This window comes from Tenrec ecaudatus, chromosome 3 (assembly GCF_050624435.1).
Source record: "Tenrec ecaudatus isolate mTenEca1 chromosome 3, mTenEca1.hap1, whole genome shotgun sequence".
NCBI lineage: Eukaryota > Metazoa > Chordata > Mammalia > Afrosoricida > Tenrecidae > Tenrec > Tenrec ecaudatus.
The window spans coordinates 15,946,372-15,966,691 of NC_134532.1; the positions used below are offsets into that span (position 1 = coordinate 15,946,372).

The 20,320-nt window shown below is 42.1% G+C and overlaps 1 protein-coding gene across 1 annotated transcript; it reads right to left on the reverse strand.

Annotated features, from left to right (window-relative positions):
- Positions 1 to 4,883: 4,883 nt before the first annotated feature.
- On the reverse strand, positions 4,884 to 10,496 carry LOC142443146 (uncharacterized). The gene is made up of 3 exons (XM_075544698.1): positions 10,491 to 10,496; positions 5,941 to 6,292; positions 4,884 to 5,542 (listed from the first exon to the last, which is right to left on the reverse strand). The coding sequence occupies exons 1-3, from the start codon at positions 10,494 to 10,496 to the stop codon at positions 4,884 to 4,886; spliced, it is 1,017 nt and encodes a 338-aa protein (XP_075400813.1).
- Positions 10,497 to 20,320: the final 9,824 nt, after the last annotated feature.

Sequence of the window (20,320 nt, forward strand, 5' to 3'; positions counted from 1 at the left end):
GTTGTAGCCTTTGGTTATTCCTGTGTGAAATGGCAAAATATGAATGTTAATATATATATTGAGCTCAGAAACAATGCTGCTCAAGGAAAATGGCTGATAGAAGATCAAAATGCCTGACAAAAAGCCTGGATCTAGGCAAAAAGCGATCCTTGAACTAACTACAAGCTTTTCTTTCTCGATGTCTTTTGTTTTGATCGTCAGTGGTTTGTTGTTGTTTTGTTGTATACAGTTGCGTTGTTTTCCTCTGTCTTGTTTCTGTGCATGTTATTATCTCTACAGGTCTGTCTAAATAAGATAGGCTGAACTATCTGGAGGAAAAACAACGGAGCCGACAGTTCCGGGGGGACTGGGGATAGGGAATGGTGGGGGGTAAGGAAGTGGTGTTAACAAACCAAGGGACAAGAGAACAACAAGGGATCCAAATTGGTGGTGAGGTGGGAGTGGCAGGCCTGGTAGGGAGTGATCAAGAGTAAGGTAACGAAGAGGTATAGCTGTAACCCAGGTGGGTACGGAGCATGACAGTGGGGCAGGAGGAAAGTCAAGGGAAATAGAGGAAAGAGCTAGGAGGCAAAGGGCATTTATAGAGGACGAGACAAAGACATGTACATATGCAAATATATATATGGGGATGGGGAAATAAATCTATGTGCCTATATTTATAGGTTTAGTATTAAGGTGGCAGAAGGACCTTGGGCCTCTACTCAAGCACTCCCTCAATGCATGAATACTTTCTTCTATTAAATTGGCATTCTATGATGCTCACCCTCCCTACACAACCGCTGAAGCTAAAGCAGGTGAACAAGCAAATGTGAAGAAAGCTGATGGTGCCTGGCGATCAAAAGAGATAGCATCTGGGGTCTTAAAGACTTGAAGATAAACAAGCGGCCATCTAGCTCAGAAGTAACAAAGCCCACATGAAAGAACATACCAGCCTGTGTGATCACGTGGTTCCGAAGGGAACAGTTATCAGGCATCAAAGAACAAAAAATCACATCATTGGGTGCACACCTCCATGATACGATCGTCATGGACAAACGGGTACATAGGCAAATGAGGCGAAGAAATCTGATGGTGCCCGGCTATCAAAAGAGATAGTGTCTGGGGTCGGCTTGAAGGTGAACAAGTAGCCATCTAGCTCAGAAGCAACAAAGGCCACATGAAAGAAGCACACCAGCCTGTGCGATCACAAGGTATCGAAGGGATCAGGTATAAGGCATCATCAAAACAAATCTTACCATAGTGAATGAAGGGGGAAGTGCAGAGTGGAGACCCAAAGCCCATTCGTCGGCCACTGGAGATGCACTCACAGAAGGGTATACTGGAGGAGATGAGTCAGTCAAGGTGCGATGTAGCACAGATGAAGAATACAGCATTCCTCCAGTTCCTAAATGCTTCCTCCCCGCCCCACCCCCCCAACTACCATGATCCGAATTCTACCTTGCAAATCTGGATAGAGCAGAGTAGGTACACTGGTGCAGATAGGAGCTGAAGGCACTGGGAATCCAGGGCGGATGATACCTTCAGGACTAGGGGTGTGAGGGGCAATAAGGGGAGGGTAGAGGGTGAGTGGGTTGGAAAGAGGGAACCAAATACAAGAATCTACATGTGACGTCTTCCCTGGAGGATGGAAAACAGAAAAGGGGGTGAAGGGAGATGCCGTACAGGGCAAGATATGACAAAATAATAATTGATAAATTATCAAGGGCTCATGAGGGAGGAGGGAGAAAAAGAGGACTTGATACAAAGGGCTTAAGTGGAGGGCAAATGCTCGGAAAATGATGAGGGCAAAGAATGTACAGATATGCTTTATATAATTGATATATGTATGGAATCCTGGAATGATTTTTTTAAATGTGCCAAGCAGAAAGATCTCCATGTGATTTTAGCAAATTTCCACACAGGACCTTTGTTGACAACTAAGGGTAGTGTAGTAGCTAGCCCAGGATCCCGTCCCTAAGGTAGTTTACCCTACTCTTCCCAAGGAGTCTGACCTTCCCCAGCCTTATGTTAAGCCCTGCAGAAAGGAAGTGCCCCATTGACTCCTGGAGAATCAAAAGACCAGGGTTTGTCTCCTCTACACATCCATAGTGAGGCCCCTCACAATGTCCAAGTTCAGTCCCTGAAAGAGGCACCAACCAGCATAAAAAAGACCAACCCTTTTTAGCTTTTCCCCTCCAAAAGCTAGGAAAAATTAACTTGCCTTAGCCTTTGTAAAAGGAGAGTCGAGTCCTCAGCCTCTCCCTGCTTACCCACTGAAAGAAACGTAATACCCTCAGCCCCTCGACTGCCAAACTGGCTTTCGGAGACACATGGATCTTCCCAGAGCTCACTGGCTAGAATAGTCTCCCAATTTAGACATAAATAAAATCACACCACTTATGCGCATCAAAAGACAGCATTAGAAGAGTGAAATGGGAGCCCACGGATTAGGAAAACGTTTATTTATTTTTAACCAAAGACACATCAGACAAAGGGCTGATTAAGAAAATATACAGAATTTTACAACATCTCAAAAAGAAAATAACAAGAGACCCAATCGAGTAATGTGAAAAGATATGAACACAGTTCACTGAAAATGAAGGACAAATGATTAACAGATGTAAAAAAAATGCCCACGATCACTAGCCTTCAGTGAGATGCAAATTCAAACCACAATGAGAGCACTTAACACCTAATTCCAGCCAAAACCAAAGAAACAAAACGACAAATGCTGGCGGATATGGAAGGATTGGGAGTCATATATACTGCTGGTGGACTTATAAATACATACAGACACACACAAGTACCATGCAGCCACTGTGAAAAACCATCTCACTACTTAAAACAACCAGTACTTGAAATCCCATATAATCCAGCAATACCACTAGTAGACATCATGGAAGTCTTATACCGAGGAATATATTTTTAAAAACAACAACGGAAAAAAGATAAAGGTCCATCAAAAAGGAATATTAAACACTACATATTTTAAATGAGTCAAAAAGGATATCAAAGGATAAAGGTTTATATTTTACCTTAACTGCATCTGCAATCATCCACTTTCCAAAGAATTCTGCATGACAACAAGGCCATTTACATTCTTGTTCAATAGTACAGTATCTCTCCAATTAACGGAATTAACATGGGTCAAGAGAGATCAAATGTAAAATCAGACATTGGACTTGGTACATATGCACACAGGATGAGTCCATCAGCTTTCCCAGTCTCTGTACTCATATGGTTTCCTGCAGGATTTACATTGTACTCAAACAATGTGGCAGACATTTTGTTCAGCCCTTTTGTCCAATTATTACATCACAGTTTATCCTATGGGCTTTCTGGAACATAAAATAAAATGTAATTGGATACTGGAGGCACTGCCAGTCACCAAAAGCATATGCATGGTAACGTTTCATGTATTCATGTGGTGTCTGCTATACAAATCCCAAACCAGAACTATGTCAGTTAGAATCCTAATGTAGTTTACTGACAGATGAGGCCAAAAAATTTGCAGTCACTATATTGCCAGAGCTTTCCTCCTGCATGCGATCAGTGTATGTGATGTCAAGTGATTCCCTTTGGAGAGTTTTCCCATCTTGACTGAAAAGCCTTTTCACTGTCGTGTGTTTATGTCAAGAACACTGGTAAAAGTTTACCCACACTCACTACAGCTACATGGGACTATCCTACAAGAAATAATTGATGAGACATGAACTCTTAATTTTTAAAAAAAACTTTAGAGAGTAAATTGGTTTTCCATTCAAAACTTCCTATGTAGATTGCAATCCCCAAGATGTACCAGCACGCTCCCCACTTTCGCCCTCCCTGTGTTTTACCATCATTATTCATCCTTCTTTTCTGATCTGTCTTGCTTTTAAGATTTTTTATCCATAAGCAAATGCTGTCCTTTTTATTTGGAATGATTGATTTTTTTTAAAGGAGTGTATACCTCTTGAATGTTACTCTTCCCCTCCAAGCCTGTACATTGTTGGGTTTAAACCTGAGTCAGAGGAGTGAGGACAGTTCTAGGAGTGAAGGGCTATAGTCTTGGTATTCCACTACTTTCCATCAGACCAGTAAGTCTGGTCTATTTTATGATACTGAGTTTTGTTCCACTTTGTTCTCCCAGTCTAACAAGGACCCTCTTTTGAGATCCTTTTCAGAGTAATTAACAGCGGTAGCTGGGTACCACTTAGTTCTTCTGGTCTCAGGGTCGTGGAGACTGAGGTTTGCTGTAGTCCATTCATCCTCTGAACTAATTGTTCCCATACATCTTTTATTTTCCCCAGTCTTATTTTATGATACTTTTGTGCTGTGTCTGGGTGGTAACAAAGGCCATGGAGATGGAGTGGACACTACTGGCATCTGGGAGGGCACTCTGCTGCTTGGCATAGCTGTGATCCAGAAATACCAAATTCAGCTCTCGTTTGGGTACTGAAAGCCTGAAGAGCAAGGAGGTGCCCATGCGCTGTGCAGAACTTTGGAAGACCCTCTCCCCACAACAGTGGGCCATGTCAGTAAAGTGACAGCCATTCAGAGAATGTGTAGTCACATGGTAAGTTACAATTATCTGGTCCTGCAATCAGCCCAGACCAAGCCCTAGTACCTCTTTGTTTTGGAAGATTTGTTACACTTGCCCCATTGAAAGGTTTTCTCATTAAGAATTTTCTCATGTTGAATTGTACTTGACTTCTGCATATTAGATATTCCACATTTAAAGGTCTTCCTGTGTGAAAAATCTGATGTATTGTAAGGCACAGTTTCTGGCTGAAAGATTTACCACCATCACCATATATATAAGGTTTTTAACCAGAATGAATGCGTAGATGAGTTTTGAGATGTGATGTCTAGATAAAGGCTTTTCCACATTCACCACATACATGGGGTTTCTCTCCAGTATGAGTTCACTGATGAAGAGTGAGCTCACTCTTCCTGATAAAGGTTTTTCCACATTCACCACATGCATGGGGTTTCTCCCCAGTATGAGTACGCTGATGAACAGTGAGGCCCTTCTTCCAGGTAAAGGCTTTTCCACATTCACCACATACATAGGGCTTCTCTCCAGTATGAGTTCGCTGATGATCAGTAAGAATATTCTTCCAGGTAAAGGCTTTTCCACATTTACCACATACATAGGGTTTCCTTCCTGTATGAAATGTCTGATGTGCTTTAAGGCAATGTTTACTGCTGAAACCTTTACCACACTCACCACATACATAGGGTTTTTCTCCAGTATGAGTTCGCTGATGACCAGTGAGCTCATCCTTCCAGATGAAAGCTTTTCCACATTGACCACATACATGGGGTTTCTCTCCAGTATGAGTTCGCTGATGAATAGTGAGAACATACTTCCTGACAAAGGCTTTCCCACATTCACCACATACATGGGGTTTCTCCCCAGTATGAGTACGCTGATGAACAGTGAGGCCCTTCTTCCAGGTAAAGGCTTTTCCACATTCACCACATACATGGGGTTTCTTTCCTGTGTGACACATCTGATGTGCTGTAAGGTATCGCTTCTGGCTGAAAGCTTTACCACACTCACCACATACATAAGGGGTTTCTCCATTATGAGTTCGTAGATGAGTTTTGAGATGTGCTATCTGAATAAAGCCTTTGCCACATTCATAGGATTTCTCTCCAGCATGAGTTCGCTGAAGAGCAATGAGATCACTGTTAGTACTGAAGGCTTTCCCACATTCACTGCACACACAGGGCATCCCTGCCACATGCGTTTTCTCATATTTCTTGAGGTATGATTTTCTATGAAAAGCTTGGCCACGTTCCAAGCATTTATATGTTTTTTTCCTTTATCAGCTGTTCGATAATGTGCAGTGAGTTTGAATACTTTGTCGAATTCTTGCCCACACTGACTGCATTCATAATTCTTATTTAGTATATGAATGAACTGATGTTCACAGAGGATAGACTCCTTGATGAAGGTTTTCCCACATTTATCACCTATGTGTGGTTTCTCAGTTTTGTCAGATTCCCGATGCTGAATGCATTGTGACTTCATACCACTGGATTTTTCACACTCTGAGAATTTCATTCCAGTACAAAATTGCTCTTGTTCAATTTCAAGGAAAGGTTTCTCATCCCCATTGAGCACAACTGACTTCTTTATTTTGCTGCTATTCTTCAGATTTAATGCAAGAATGATTAAACCTAATTCTACATTTTTTTCATGTAAGCCAAATATCTCATAATTTTCCTGTTGAGGAAAATTATTTTTGTGATGAAAAATATTTTCCAATGTATTAAATTTATAGCATCTTTTGGTTTTGTCCAGATTTCTTTTATGTTGTGAGTGCTGCAGCGCATGATCATCAACGTTTTAGATCTCTGTAAAAGAACAGAACATTGAATCTTTTCATCATCTCGATTTACAATGGAACCTAAAAACATGCATTGATGCAAGGTAGATCTTTAGTGACAATGCTCATATGAATGTCAATAAAATACTGTGCTTAATGCTTCTTGCTCACCATTACAAATGTAATTGTGTAAACAATCCAAATTGTAAAAACAGTTACTGTAGAAACCGGGTTAAATATGAAAATGATGAATGAACCGATATTTAGTAGTTGCTTAAATATGCCCAAGAAAATATACAAAGAACGTAACACAAGCATGACACTGAGACCCCCTAGACCATAGGGGTGGTAAGGACTGCTAATTTCAGTTGCTAGACGTCAGATATTCATTCTACCAATCTTTACTGGAAGACAGCTAAGTACTAGACAAAGTTGGGAATGTGAAAAATGGAGACTGTTCTAGTTAGGAGAAAAAATTTTATAAGTATATATGAAAGTTATTACAGTACACAAAGATATTCCTTATGTTAATGGAGAGCCTACACTCTAGCTTACAAAACTCAATTTCCAGTGTCCTGTGGTGTCTTGCATGTTGCTGTGATGTTGGAAGCAATGCCACCCAGTATTTCAAATTCAAGCAGGATCAACCATAGTGCCCAGGTCTTAGTGGAATATCCAGAAAGACAGACTGGGAGCAGGAACTGGTAATTTACTTCTAGAACATGAGCCCCTCAACTTTATTGGCACCAGAATAACATTTTAGAAGTACTAACTTCTCAAAGTACAGTCAACAGCAATGATGTGAATGGAGTAATGCTTTGGGGACCTTCAGTGGGTGACATGGCATCAATGAAAATGAGAAAAAATGAGTGAAAATAATTAGAAGATGAAATTTATGAAGTATTATCAAGAATAATTTTAAGTTGTCAAAAGCAAAATGAAATGTTCAAATGCTTACAGTATATGTATTATTGGACATTAAGTTGTAGCCATTTTAATTAGATAATCAAGTGGTTTATATGGCTGAGATTGACAAATTCAAGAAGACTAGTGTTATATTCAACATCAAAAAACACATTGCAAACTCTTTCCTGAAGTTCAATGTTGTCAGTGGTAGGTTAAGAGTTATGTGCCTGCAAAACCAGTTACTACAAGTGTTATTTAAATTTTTTCACCAAGTGTTAAATCAAACAAAGTGTGGGATCAAGCCCCATAGTCAAATGAGTACTTAGGAGCAGCATGTGAAATTAAGGAAGACGAAGCAGACAGCAAAGACAGGGTACTCTGGCCTCATCTGCAATGCCGAATAAGTGATCAAGTTCATTTAACAGTGAATTTATACAGTAGCAAGGCATGCAAGCCTTCAGCAGGCATATACAACAAAATGGGCAAAATATGAATCTGGGATAGACTGATTCTTTTAGGAGAACCCTTCATGACAAGTATCGAGCTATGGGAATTGAGGACCAGGAAGAGAGTGGAAGCAGACAAATTAGCTATTGTCAGAATTAAAGAAGCCTGTAAGACCAGGATTCTGGGTGGAGGAAGCCTTCACACTGGTGGGCTACAGAAGAATTGCAGTCAAAATTTTACTATTAAAATCCATCACCATCATCCTCACAATATCCTCCCATTATAGTGATACCTTAACAATATCTCATAAAAGCACATAGCTAATCACTAGTGGCCCCCAGCTTTTTCTGTAAGAACAGACGTGTTATTGTTCACCCTGCTCAAGGAATAAGTCACTCCCCTCTATCTGCTCTCAGCACTGGGGCTAAGTAACTCAACCAATTAGTTCAGAGACCTCCATGGTCAGACACTGACCACCTTGTTAGGTATGTATGTGTATGTAAGTTTGTATAGTAAACTACTTTATATATGGTTGGGAGGAGGGAGGCGCCTGTTTTGGGGTGGGGGGATGGCTTGCATGGCCCTAGACTATATAAATTGGTGATAGAATACAGTCTCTTTCTCTATTCCACTCAGACCAGGCATCAAGGAGGTGGTGAGTGCCTACATGCTTTTGTCTGCCTTTTTAGAGCTGTTGTTCAATTACACAACTATCCCTTAGCACTCATCCAGAAGGCATTTAAGAGACAAAGAAACAGTTGACTCCTAGAGTGACAGCAACAAAGGGAACCTGTTTAGTCTATTATCCAGGTTCTGTTTTCCACAAAAAGGAAATTTAAGGGGTGGGGTGCGGTTGATAAAGGGGAGTTGATATCAAGGACTTCAAGAAGAAATTGTTTTGAAACTGATTGTGGTATCAGTTGTAAAATGCTGCTTGATGTGATTTAACTATGGAATGTTCTGATATGTATAAGAGCTCCGAATAGAATGATTTAAAAATATATTCAAAATTTGACCTGACTTTTGCAGACTGAAATTGCAGACATGCATTTAATGACAGAATCAAGAATACAGGATTTTTAAAATGTCTCATTTTCACTGACAAAATTATCAGAGGAGTAAACAACTTTAAAGATAATCTCACAGGTGGAAAAACATTGAAGGTAGAATGCTAAGGGATAGCCTACATTGATAACTTTTCTGCTGGAAAGATGGCCTTAAATACCTTAAAATAACACAAGTCATAAACGTGTTGCATCAAAAGGAGTAAAATATAGAGAAACGTGTATGTTAAGAAATCCCAACAGTGAAGGCAATTTGACCATCTCTATTCGAAAAAGGAAAGAATAAAGAAAACTTTAAAGGGACAGGAGAACAAATGAGCAAATGGAAATGAGAAACTTAAGGGAAAATCCAAGTGGGGAAGCAAACGAAGCACAAGAGAGATCCGTTTATGGCGGGAGCTCCAAGCTGGGGGTGGAGAGATACTACAAAGGGAAATCAATTCTTATTCAATGGGGGAGGAATGTGCTGTATTTGGAGGATGGTTAAGAATGAAAAGTTCTAAAAAAAAAAAAAGAATTAAAAGTTCTCTGTTTGGAGAGAAGCTTGCAAGTTAAGACTTTCATAGTAAGGTGGGAGAACATAAAAAAGGGAAAGGTTTGAGAATCTCCAAGAAAGAAAATTGTGGAACCAAACATACAAATCAATGGAAATCTAATCTCACAGAGCTAGAGGAGTTTTTCTCTGTACATCTCTGAAAAGTGAGGACTCACATTGAAGCATGGAGTTTCAGTGTATGATCTGACACCTATCATGGATGCGAGGCCTTATGCCAGTTGAATCAACTCCCCCAGAAAATTCCCCTTAAGGTTTTTTGCTCACACACCTGAAAAACTTCCACTACAGCTTTTTTCTCACACAGACCACAGTTGTTCTTGTTCCAATTGAGACAAAGTTTCTGGGTTGACAACAAAATAACCAATTCATAAGAAATTGCAAAATATTAGACACACAAAAATTAAACATAGGTTTGTGAAGCCTGTAGTGGTGTATTTCTGGGGAAATAATATTCAAAGCAACAAAGCAAAGGGTGTTCGTTCAAGTGTATTAGACTGCACCCTCTAACCTAGGACCAGAGGATGCAATGAGAATCTACCTCTTGAGTTCACTACAGACACTGCAAAGATTTTAATACGTAAGGTGGGAATTCTCCTCACCAATGCAAACCAATTTGCAATAGTTGTCCAACATCACATCCTGATACAGGGTCTTCTGAGCAGAGTTCAGGAGCTGCCATTCCTCCCAGGTGAACTTTACAGCCACATCATCGAATGTCAGTGATTCCTGTAGAAAGTGGAGACTATTTAATGAGGTATTTTCCATTTGAAGATTTAAAAGAGTGTATCTTACAATAAAGAAAGCAAGAGAGTAATAAAAACTATTCTGTGATAGTGCATTCCATAATTTGTGGTAAACTGAAGGTTGGGAGAAACTATTTGAACTTATCGCTAAACTTGCAACCACGGGCACAAAAAACTAGCCCTATTTTGAGAAAGATCTCATTGTTCTGAGATAAAAATGGTTTCAATACATGTTCTTCAGGCCAAATAAAGTGCCCCCTGCAAAAGCACTCCATTACGGAGCAGTCTTAAAGGAGCTACCATAGTAGATGCCTCATTTCTGTCTCTGGATAAGTCGCTATGACTGAAGGTTGTCTGTAGATAAGAGCAATCTTGTTCTATAGCAAACAATCCATAATTGTAGCAAAACCTGGGAAGGTTTGGGAGTGGGGGTGGAAGGTTTGAGGTCAGGTACCACTAGGTCAAAGTGGCGACTCACCTCCATTTTTTTATTGTTACCTGTTTATATTACCCATTGACTATATAAGTTAACTGTAACATGTACTTGACTTATGAGAGATTTGTAAGCCCCTTTATTTATACCCATTGGAAAATACATTCCCTCTCAGTTTTGACATGGGAAGAGGAGTCCCTGTGCCTGTTGTCTGTCTTGTCTTTAATATTTTCCACAATCGCAAAGTTGCTCCTGAGGACCCATCTGAGTGTTGGGGCCACCCATGCCCCAACAATAATGCACCCACTCATAAAACTAGAATTTTCAGAAGTGAAATTATCTGAATGATCTAGAAAGAGCTCAGATTTATACTCACACACAGTAGATAAACACAGACCTGTTTATATTAACAAGCATGTTAACAGTATATGTGAAATGGAATTAGGAGTCCTAACAGCATCTCCATTATGAGATGTTCTATACCTTCAGTGCTGACAGCTATCCGGCTCAATTCAGAACTGATCCCTATGATGGAAGTTCAAAGATACCTCAGTTGTCCAAAATTTGTTGTCAATTCTTACATAAGTCATTCTGCCCACAGCATTGTCTCTCTTCTGGGTTTATTAATCCTTTGCTATGGCCACACAAAACTCATAGATAAAAGTGATTTATTAATGAACAAGGTACAACTCAGGATCAGGAACAAGATGCTATAACTCAGGACCAAGAACAGAAAGTTAATAGGCAATATCTACCTTCCTGAGTGCAGAACAACGTTCTATACTCCTAAAGGCCACTTTAGAACAAGGTCCTCTTGCCTACCTTCGGACAAATTCTTCTCAGCCACCTTTGGAGAGTATTGCCTTAACTTTAATTACAATGTCCTCTTGGACCTCCCATCTTTCACTATATGCTCTCCAATGGGCCTCTCCTAGTTCTGTTGCCATTCTAATCTTGCCTAGGCGGGAAAGGTGCTAGATGGGCCCAAGAAGCCATCATGTCAAGATGGAGAGACAGAAAGAGTGAGGGGTGGGATAGAGAGAACTGCCTGCAGGCATGGTTGAGAAGAGACAGTGGAATATTGGCCTGTCATCTGACCTGCTGGTTTGGTTTTGTTAGCTCTTGCAGGCACATGGTTCAGCTTGAACTCTTGAATTAGGAATTTTTCAGCTTCCAGAAATGCAGGAGCCATTTCCTTGACATCCCTGTAACTGGGAGTCACCTGTGTGACCTAATTTCAGAGTTTCCACCACTCTGTGAACCAAAAGCCTGCTATGTGACCTTCCCATTTGGGTTCCTCAGCCTGCAGCCTATTAGCTGACCAGATTCAACAACTTCACTCTGTGAGGCAGTGGACTGTGGTCTCACCTGATGATCTGGTTCATCAGCCTTTGTAAACACATCAATAAGGTGAATCCACCAGACCAGCGGTTCTCAATCTATGGGTCTCAACCCCTTTGGGGATCAAATGGCACGTTCACAGGGGCCGCCTAAGACCATCAGAAAACACATATTTCCAATGTCTTAGGAACCAAAACACCGCTCCTCTATCTGTATCCAGGCAGGTCCACCCACGTGCAGATACTCCCACATATGAGTACCGGGTGTGAAGACTATTACCCATACTACACATTGCTTCAAAACAAAATTTCATTTATTTGTCATTAGAAACAAATATTTCACAATATCTAATTACATCTTGTTTTGTGATTAAACACTATGCTTTAATTATGGTCAATTTGTAACAATGAAAACACGTCCTGCTTACATTATGATACCTAACAGCAGCAAAATTACTCTTATGAAGAAGGAAGGAAAATAATTTTATGATTGGGGGTCACAACGTAAGGAACTGTATTAAAAGGTTGCCGTATTAGGAAGGTTGAGAACCACTGCTCCAGAGTGATAACTGACCTATGGATTTGGGACCCACCAGCTTCTACATCTTGAAGAGTTATTTACTTGGTGGCTATTTAGTTTTGCGAGATACTGCAGGGCAAATCATGGAACATCCTGAACCTCTACCTCATAGGGACAGGTCTACTGCTGGTCCTGCAAAATGAACTGTAATATTCATGGAGCAAGAGATATACCAATGAAGATAATGACCAGGGCAGATGGGACACAGTGACAGAGCCAATGGTGAGAGATCCACAAAGAGCTTTTCAGCCAAGATTGTCGGACAGGCAGGCAAGATCAAGAGGACCATATCACCAAGGAGCTGAGAGGAGACTGTAAAGATGGAACTAAGAAATAAGCCTATATTGAGAAGGCACAATGGCTGAGAGGGGCAGAAAGAACAGGCCTGCTCTGAAAAGGAGCAAATCTGCCTACATGTTTCCTTAATATGAATCCCAATGTCTATCCTATTGATTCTGATAGCAAGTTACATTTTGTTACTTAGTAAAACTTGTACCTATGACTGGACTGTAATTTATATGTAGCCACTGCAAAAAATTAATGAACTGAGAAGGAGATAACTGTGGTAAAGATAACTGCTGTTAGAACTGGAAAACCATTGGAGAGTACATGTATGTTTAAGTTCACATGAATCAGGGCTGAAGCTGATGGTTGATTCTCTCTCCTACATCTAGAATTAGAGGAGGTGAAAAGCTGACACCCATTTTTAAATTAGTATTGCTACAAGGCCCATTCAGATGCATTAATGAGAATGCTGCAGTTTGGGAGACTATTTAATACCACCTTCAGAAAGAAACATTAAAGAAACTTACTCAGACAAAAAACCTATGGAATAATGGACTTTCCTAAAGAAGTGATCTTATTTCTCCTTAAAAACAAAGCATAGTGTTAAATTTGAATGATTCTCATGGATTGCCCATAGAATAATGAATTATCAGTTGAAAGCTCATATCACCCAAAGAATCCGTAGTGATGTATTATGTTCAATGTCAGTAGTTTAGTGTTACTCCTATAATCAATATATTCCTAATCTTCTCCATCCCAATGTTGAAGTCAGAGTCAAAGTTCATCTCTAACTTCTACTATTTCAAATTTCCACTTTCCAAGGAACCGAATCAGTTATTATACAGGCTTCTGCACTTCCAGTAGGAAATACAGAAAAGGATAAAACGCATCAGAATTACCTGAGCCTTGGTCATTTTCTTTGGTCCTTGTAACACTGCCAACAACGGGGATGCTCTATGTTTGTCTTATCTGTATCAGCTCCAATGATGTTCACAAATTTCAGTCTCTCATGAGGACATCCCAGAAATAATAATACCCAAACCAGGCACTTCTTCCTCCTGCAGGCTGATGGGAGGATACAATGTGAGTAGTTTAGGTCCAGATGCTGTAAGTGTTCCTGTCCATCTTTTTAACACAGTCCCCAATACTGTTAACGGTCTCCTATTGAGTGACGGAAAACATGTTAATACCATGAGCAATAAAAGCTAAAACTCATAATTTTCAGACCTATGAGTAAAAGATGACTTTATAATAAATAGAGATTGGACAACCAAATACACATGTCAAAAAGAAGAAACAATAAAGCTGGACCGCTACCTCAAAGCACATGGAATATCAATTCCTTACTGTGGGACTCTCAAGGAGAATGACAAATCAATGAACCTTTATGATGATGGTGTTAATTAAAGCATCTGGAAAGTTTGAAATGGGCTATATAAAGAACTATTATAAACGGAATGCTATTTTTCTACAGGAGCTGTAAATTGTACAATCACTTTAGAAACACTTTCAAAGTCACCATCAAGGAGAGTTACACATATAAGCACCGATAGGACAGAGGAGAACTGTTCTATAGTTTCTGAGACTAGAAAGCCACGGCAGGCAGCTGATGAGTTTGTACCTCTAACCTTGAGGTTAGCAATCCAACCCTTAACACATGTCAAAACCAGGGCTCCAAATTAAACACTTATATATCATCTATTAGTTTAAAATCTATATACATGTATGTATATAAGAATGAAGACGTAAACATCCTCCATAGTGAGTGCACTTTTGAACTCCAAGACAAATGACATTTTTATTGTAGTATTATTTGCAGTAACCCAATGCAGTTAGTTTACCTGTACGTCTTTCTAGAGATGGTCCCTTAACTCCTTCCAAATGCTTAGGTGGGTGTGTCATCCAACAATGTGAATGAGGAAAAGGAGATCTGGTGGCACATAGGTTACTGTTGGGCTTCTCACAGCAAGGTCAGCAGTTGGAAACCACCAATTTCTCCTAGAACGAAAGATGGGGATTTCTTCTTTCACGAGTGACATGGCTTTCTAGTCCACTAAAGAGTGACAGTCTTGGAAACCCACGTGGGGCAGTTGTACCCTGTCATACAGGCTCGCTATAAGTCAGTGTTAACTTGATGGCAGTGAGTTTGGTTTTTTTGGTTTAAGAGAATTGTGAAAATTGCCAAACAATAGATTGGTACCCTTGAGACTTGGGGCTATGCAAGTAAGCTGCCTGAAAACCCAACCTGGAAATGAGTCACATTGGACATCCTGTTAGGTTTAACTGAGGCATTTCTCAGACAGAAATTGGGATCTCACTACCATCGAAAAAAGAGAAAGAACCAGGAGTAGGGGCCTTTGAAACTCAGATCCTTGCACTGAAACTCTTCAGTCCAGCAGACAGGCAGCTGTGACACAAGAGAGGAAGTGATGGGGAGAAGCAGCAACAGAGACATGGTGGCTGCAGAACCAAGAGACTGAAACAGAGCAGTGCAATTCCCAGGCCACGGAACAAGAGAGCTGAGTGCCTCTGGGCAGGAGGTTAATACGTGAAGTGGTGTACATCTGAGTATTTATCTGGGGAACCAGATCTGCCAACCTATACAGAGGTCCATGAGTCTAAGGGACAGAGTGGGCACTTATCTGCAGAACTAAAAGACCTTTGTAACACTTGCCCATTCAGGACAGAAGCCAAGGGGCTGCAGGGCCGCACTTTAGCTGCAGGTATGGCTGTCAAGATGCTGTCCCAAAGTAGAACTGTATCTTGAGTCATTTAGGATCCAAATTGTGTATTAGGGTACAAAAGTTACCCCTATGCCAAATATAATTTAAGGAGAACATTTATTGAACTTTAAGAGACAACAAGAGACACACACCATATGGATAAGGGAGACCATTAGCACGAGGTCAAAATAACACCTGAGGATTCACAGCCTGGACCCTGGATAACAGGGCATAGAACAAAAGGCATGTCACAGATCATGACTGGTGGCAGATCAATACATCACAGGTACAGGTGGGACTTCAGAAGCAGGAAAGGCACCATGAGTAGGACATGCACCTCATTCAATAGAAGGACTTACAAGACTGGTCCAGGGCTTTCATACAAAGCCAGTCAAGGCAACAGTCACGACAATGTCCCTTGTTCTGTCTTCAGTAAGGTGACCTCCATCAGGCATACACCGAGGCAGGCCCGCAAAGAGGGCTGGCTGCAGAGTTAAGACGATCTACTTTCTAATGCATTTTCCCAGTGGGAGGGATGATCTATATACTTCGTTAATGATCAGAGAGAATTTAATGGCGGCTTAATCAAAGTGGGGCGCAGCAAATGGACACTGTTATCACTGTCATCAGCAATAGAAACCTAAAACCCAATTCACTGCCATTTAGTGGATTCCAATTATAGCGACCTTTTAGGAGCAGTTGGAACTGCCCCGGGTGGGTTCCTGAGACTAACTCTTGACAAGAGTAGAAACCCTGCTTTTCTGTCCAGGTGTGGCTCGTAATTCTGAACTGCTGACCTTGCAGTTAGCATCCCAATCTGTAACCACTGAGGCCACCACTTTTTGCAAATTGGAGCGCTCAGAATTTAAGAAGCTCTAATACAATTATAAGCGGTTGTCCATCCAGTGAATTCTGTCATTCAGGGAGAGGTGCAAAGCCCTCTGGCCCTGACGGGCAGGACAGCCAGGCGATTGCGGTGGGTGCTCTCCCCGTCGGACCCCAGAAAGCATGGCTCCCGCCTGCTGCCCACCGAGCTCCTCTGCCCAGCCTCGCCCTCAGGAGCCCGCGTCCTGACGCCGCACGTCGGCGCGTCGCTCGCCCTGTTTCAGAGACAGAAACACACTTGTTCTCCTCTCTCACCGTCGTCCCGACAACTTACACTTACTTCCCAAAGGCTCCACCGCCCTGGCGGTGCTCAGGACCCTCCTCAAACTCCCGCTGCAGCTCGGAGTGTCCAGGGATGGTGTGTGTGACTAAGGCGGCCGCCAAAGGCCAAAATAGACGCCAGACGCTGGTGATACGCACTTCCGGCCCTGCCCTGCACAGACTTGGTGGAGGGCGCCATGCTTAGATTGTTCTAGTTTCATACACCTTATTCGCATGGCCGTAAAGGTGGGGCTGGTGTGTGTGTGTGTCCCACTTGTTCTAGTTTCGTATACCTTATTTGCATGGCCTTGCGCATTCATTTGGAGGGAAAGACAAAGTGTAATAGCCTGAGTGGAACCACCTTGTAGCAGTCTCCATTTTGTGTCAAGCTATGGAAATTCCCCTGAGGTTAAGGTCAAGCAAACATTTGCCAGAAAAAGCAGCTGAAAGATAAGGCCACACATCTATCTCAAAGGAAAAACGACGTTTCAAAATGTCAAGGCTAACTGCAAAGTCTGCTTCTGTTCTTGCTTGCTTGCTTGCACAGCTAAAAAGCCCCCATTGTTTACCCCACCCTATAAAAACCCAAGTCTGGAAGCGATGGAGACCAGCCATTCTCCCTCTGTGTTAGTAGAAGTAAAAACCCTGGAACGCTTTTTTGGCTTTTATAAATGCTACTAACCCAAACTTCACCAGGGATGGTTGGCTATGTCGTAACCCAGCACCACCCTACTTTGTAGGAATTGGATCTAACGATACCTCCTCAGTAGCCAACATCACACTGTCCAATGATAAAAATAACAGTAGTGTGTGCAGGTGGAAGGAAGCTGGGGAAAGGTCCACCTTAACTCTGGAAGATTGACAAGGGAAAGGACACTGTTACCAAACCAGCTGGAAACCCCAACGGTACAGTCAGTATTGTGCCAGTGTTTGTTATACCCAGTTCCAAGGAACCCCTTCCGTTAGAAGCCACACCAGGAATGTGGTTTGCTTGTTCTACTGGAATCACTCCCCGCCTGTTCTCTACAACCTTACTCACCTCTAACCACAAAGGACTTTGTATATTGGTTCATATTTTACCCCAAGTATTTCTGTATTCAGGGGAAGCTGGGTGGCAGCATTTTAACACTTATTCCAGAGTCAAAAGAGCCCCCATTTTGGTTCCTTTATTTGTGGGACTAGGTGTAACTGGGTCAGCATCAGTAGGAATGGTGGCCTTTATACAAGGAAATGAAAATTATAAAATTTTAAGTCAGCGAACCGATAATGATTTACTGGATTTGAAGAAGTCTTTCAGTTATCTAGAAAAATCCCTCAATTCCCTTGCTAAAGTAGTATTACAAAACAGGCGAGGATTAAACATTTTATTTCTTAAGCAAGGCGGCCTTTGTATGGCTATGGGTGAAACTTGCTGCTTTTATGCCAAGCATTCAGGAATAATCAAAATACCTTAGCTTTAGTCAGAAAAAAATTAAGCAAGCGAGAAGAAAACAGAAAAAGCCAAGACAGCAAATGTTTAGCTGGTCTCCATGACTCACCACCCTAACCTCCAGCCTAGTAGGCCCTCTGCATTTGCTTTTAATAGGACTAACTTGTGGCCCGCTAATCATCAATAAATTAGTGCAGTTTGTACAAGACCGAGTGCAATCTGTCAAGTTGTTGGTACCAAGTAAATCATATGACCGGGTAGGCCAGAGTGAACCCTTTCCACAGCCCTATGAACGCTTGCACCTGGAAGATTCACAGGTGGAATAACCACAGGGAGGAATGTGATAGTTAGCCTAAGTGGAACCATCTAGTAGCAGTCTCCATTTTGTGTCAAGCTATGGAAATTCCCCTGAGGTTAAGGTCAAGCAAACATTTGCCAGAAAATAGCAGCTGCAAGATAAGGCCACACATTTATCTCAAAGGAAAAAAAAAAAGATTTTAAAATGTCAAGGCTAACTGCAAAGTCTGCTTCTGTTCTTGCATATTTGCACAGCTGAAAAGGCCCCATTGTTTACCCCCCCTATAAAAACCCAAGTCCGTGAGCGATGGAGACCAGCCATTCTCCCTCTCTTCAGGGAGCTGGTCCCTGCACAGGTTTTTTCTCTTTTCGGTCCCCCTTAAATAAACTGTTTAGCTTCTTACCAGAGACTGAGTTGTTTTTGTCCGGTTCATGTAAAACACCTTGACTTCCACCCTTCATCCGGGTGACTTCTGTTTGTGTCTTTGTATTCTTTGTCTCTATTATGACTTAATAAATGTTCTCCTTAAATTATGTTTGAGATTGGAGTCCCTTTTGCAGTTTGTAACAGAGCACAAGCTAGTTTCTGGTGGCAGAAATGAGTGAGGAGGCACACACAGGACAGATCTGTTCTGGAGACCCATTTTCAGTGTAGTTTAAAGGGAACACTTGTTAACTCTTAAGAGATACAGGCAGCACAAAGACACAAACACATCATCTGGGTGAGGGAAGCCACCTACAAGTGGAAATGGCTTCCCAGGTTCACAATTGAGATGTCAGCTAAAGAGGGTGTGGGGGAGGGGAGGGGCAAAGGAAATGGTCATAAAAGCATGATTGGTGGCCAATCAATACATCACAATGACAGACACTTCTTTAATATTGGTCCAGGGCCTCTGAGACCCCTGTACAGTCTCGTTTGGTTACCTCCATCAAGGACACACAGGCTTGTAAGCTTATAAGCAAGACCGCCCTCCCCAGCTGCCTGGAGAGAGATGAAGGTAATTCACACTCCAAAGCCCTCTGCCTGAGGGCCATGTTACCTACAACCTTGCTTCCTAGACAGAAAGCACTCCATGGAAGCTTCCTCTGTGTGGGGTTCTGCAACCTATGTGAGGACTAAATCTATCCGGGGATCTGGGGCTGTCACTGCTACTGTGCCCTTTTGCAAAGCAAGGTGCTGAGAAGTTAAGCTCTAATACAGACCTCGGTCATCAGGGGAGTGGCCTGATGGCTGCAAGGCTGGCCTCTCCTTGCAGTAAAGGCCACGCTGGGGTCCCCTGCTCTCCTGCCTGAAGATTGACAAGGAGGGAACGAGCCCCAGGCAGGAACCCACCCTCAATCAGGCCTTTCTGGTGTGAGATGTGAGGGTGAATGAGGGGCTCTGGGCAGGAAAAGGGGACCGGCATATTCCCAAGACCTAAGGCAAAGAGGCTTGTAACCAGCTCAGAAAGGATTTAACTGGAAATATGCCAGGGGGTCGTGGCGACCTGGAACGCAGGCAGACAGGATGCAGGAATAGTAATATCCGTGGGGATCGGGGCACAGCTGGGGATGCAGGGTCTGTAGGGGACTCAGAGCCTGGGTTGAGCATAGAAACAGAGACTCACTTACTCTTGGGGGACGCTCAGGCTGCACCTTCTCAGTCAGAGGAAGTGAGTTCTGCAGGAAATTGTGTCACCTGGGTAGGGGTGGGGTGTTTCCCAAGGGGCGGGGTCTGGAGGTAATGAGGGCCTCCTGGAGGGAGGGGCCTGGAAGTGAAGCTCAAAGCCTGGAGTGGCAACCATTCCCTTCTTAGTATCTTCTTAGTCTGGAAGTTCTGCTAAAAGCTCTTCACTCTGGGTGACCCGGCTTGCATTTGAAACACCTTGCATTTGAATCACAATAACACACAAGCCTGGAGAGAAAGACAACCTGACAGAAAAGTGGTGGGTGGAGGGCTTGCTTCCCAACTTCATAGACTTTTGTTAATTAGCAATTCAGGAAAAGAACATCATATTAAAACAAAACAAAAAAATTGAATGGGCTAAGTCTTTCCTTTAAGAACAGTTCTAAGTAGACAGAGGTAATAAAGTGAG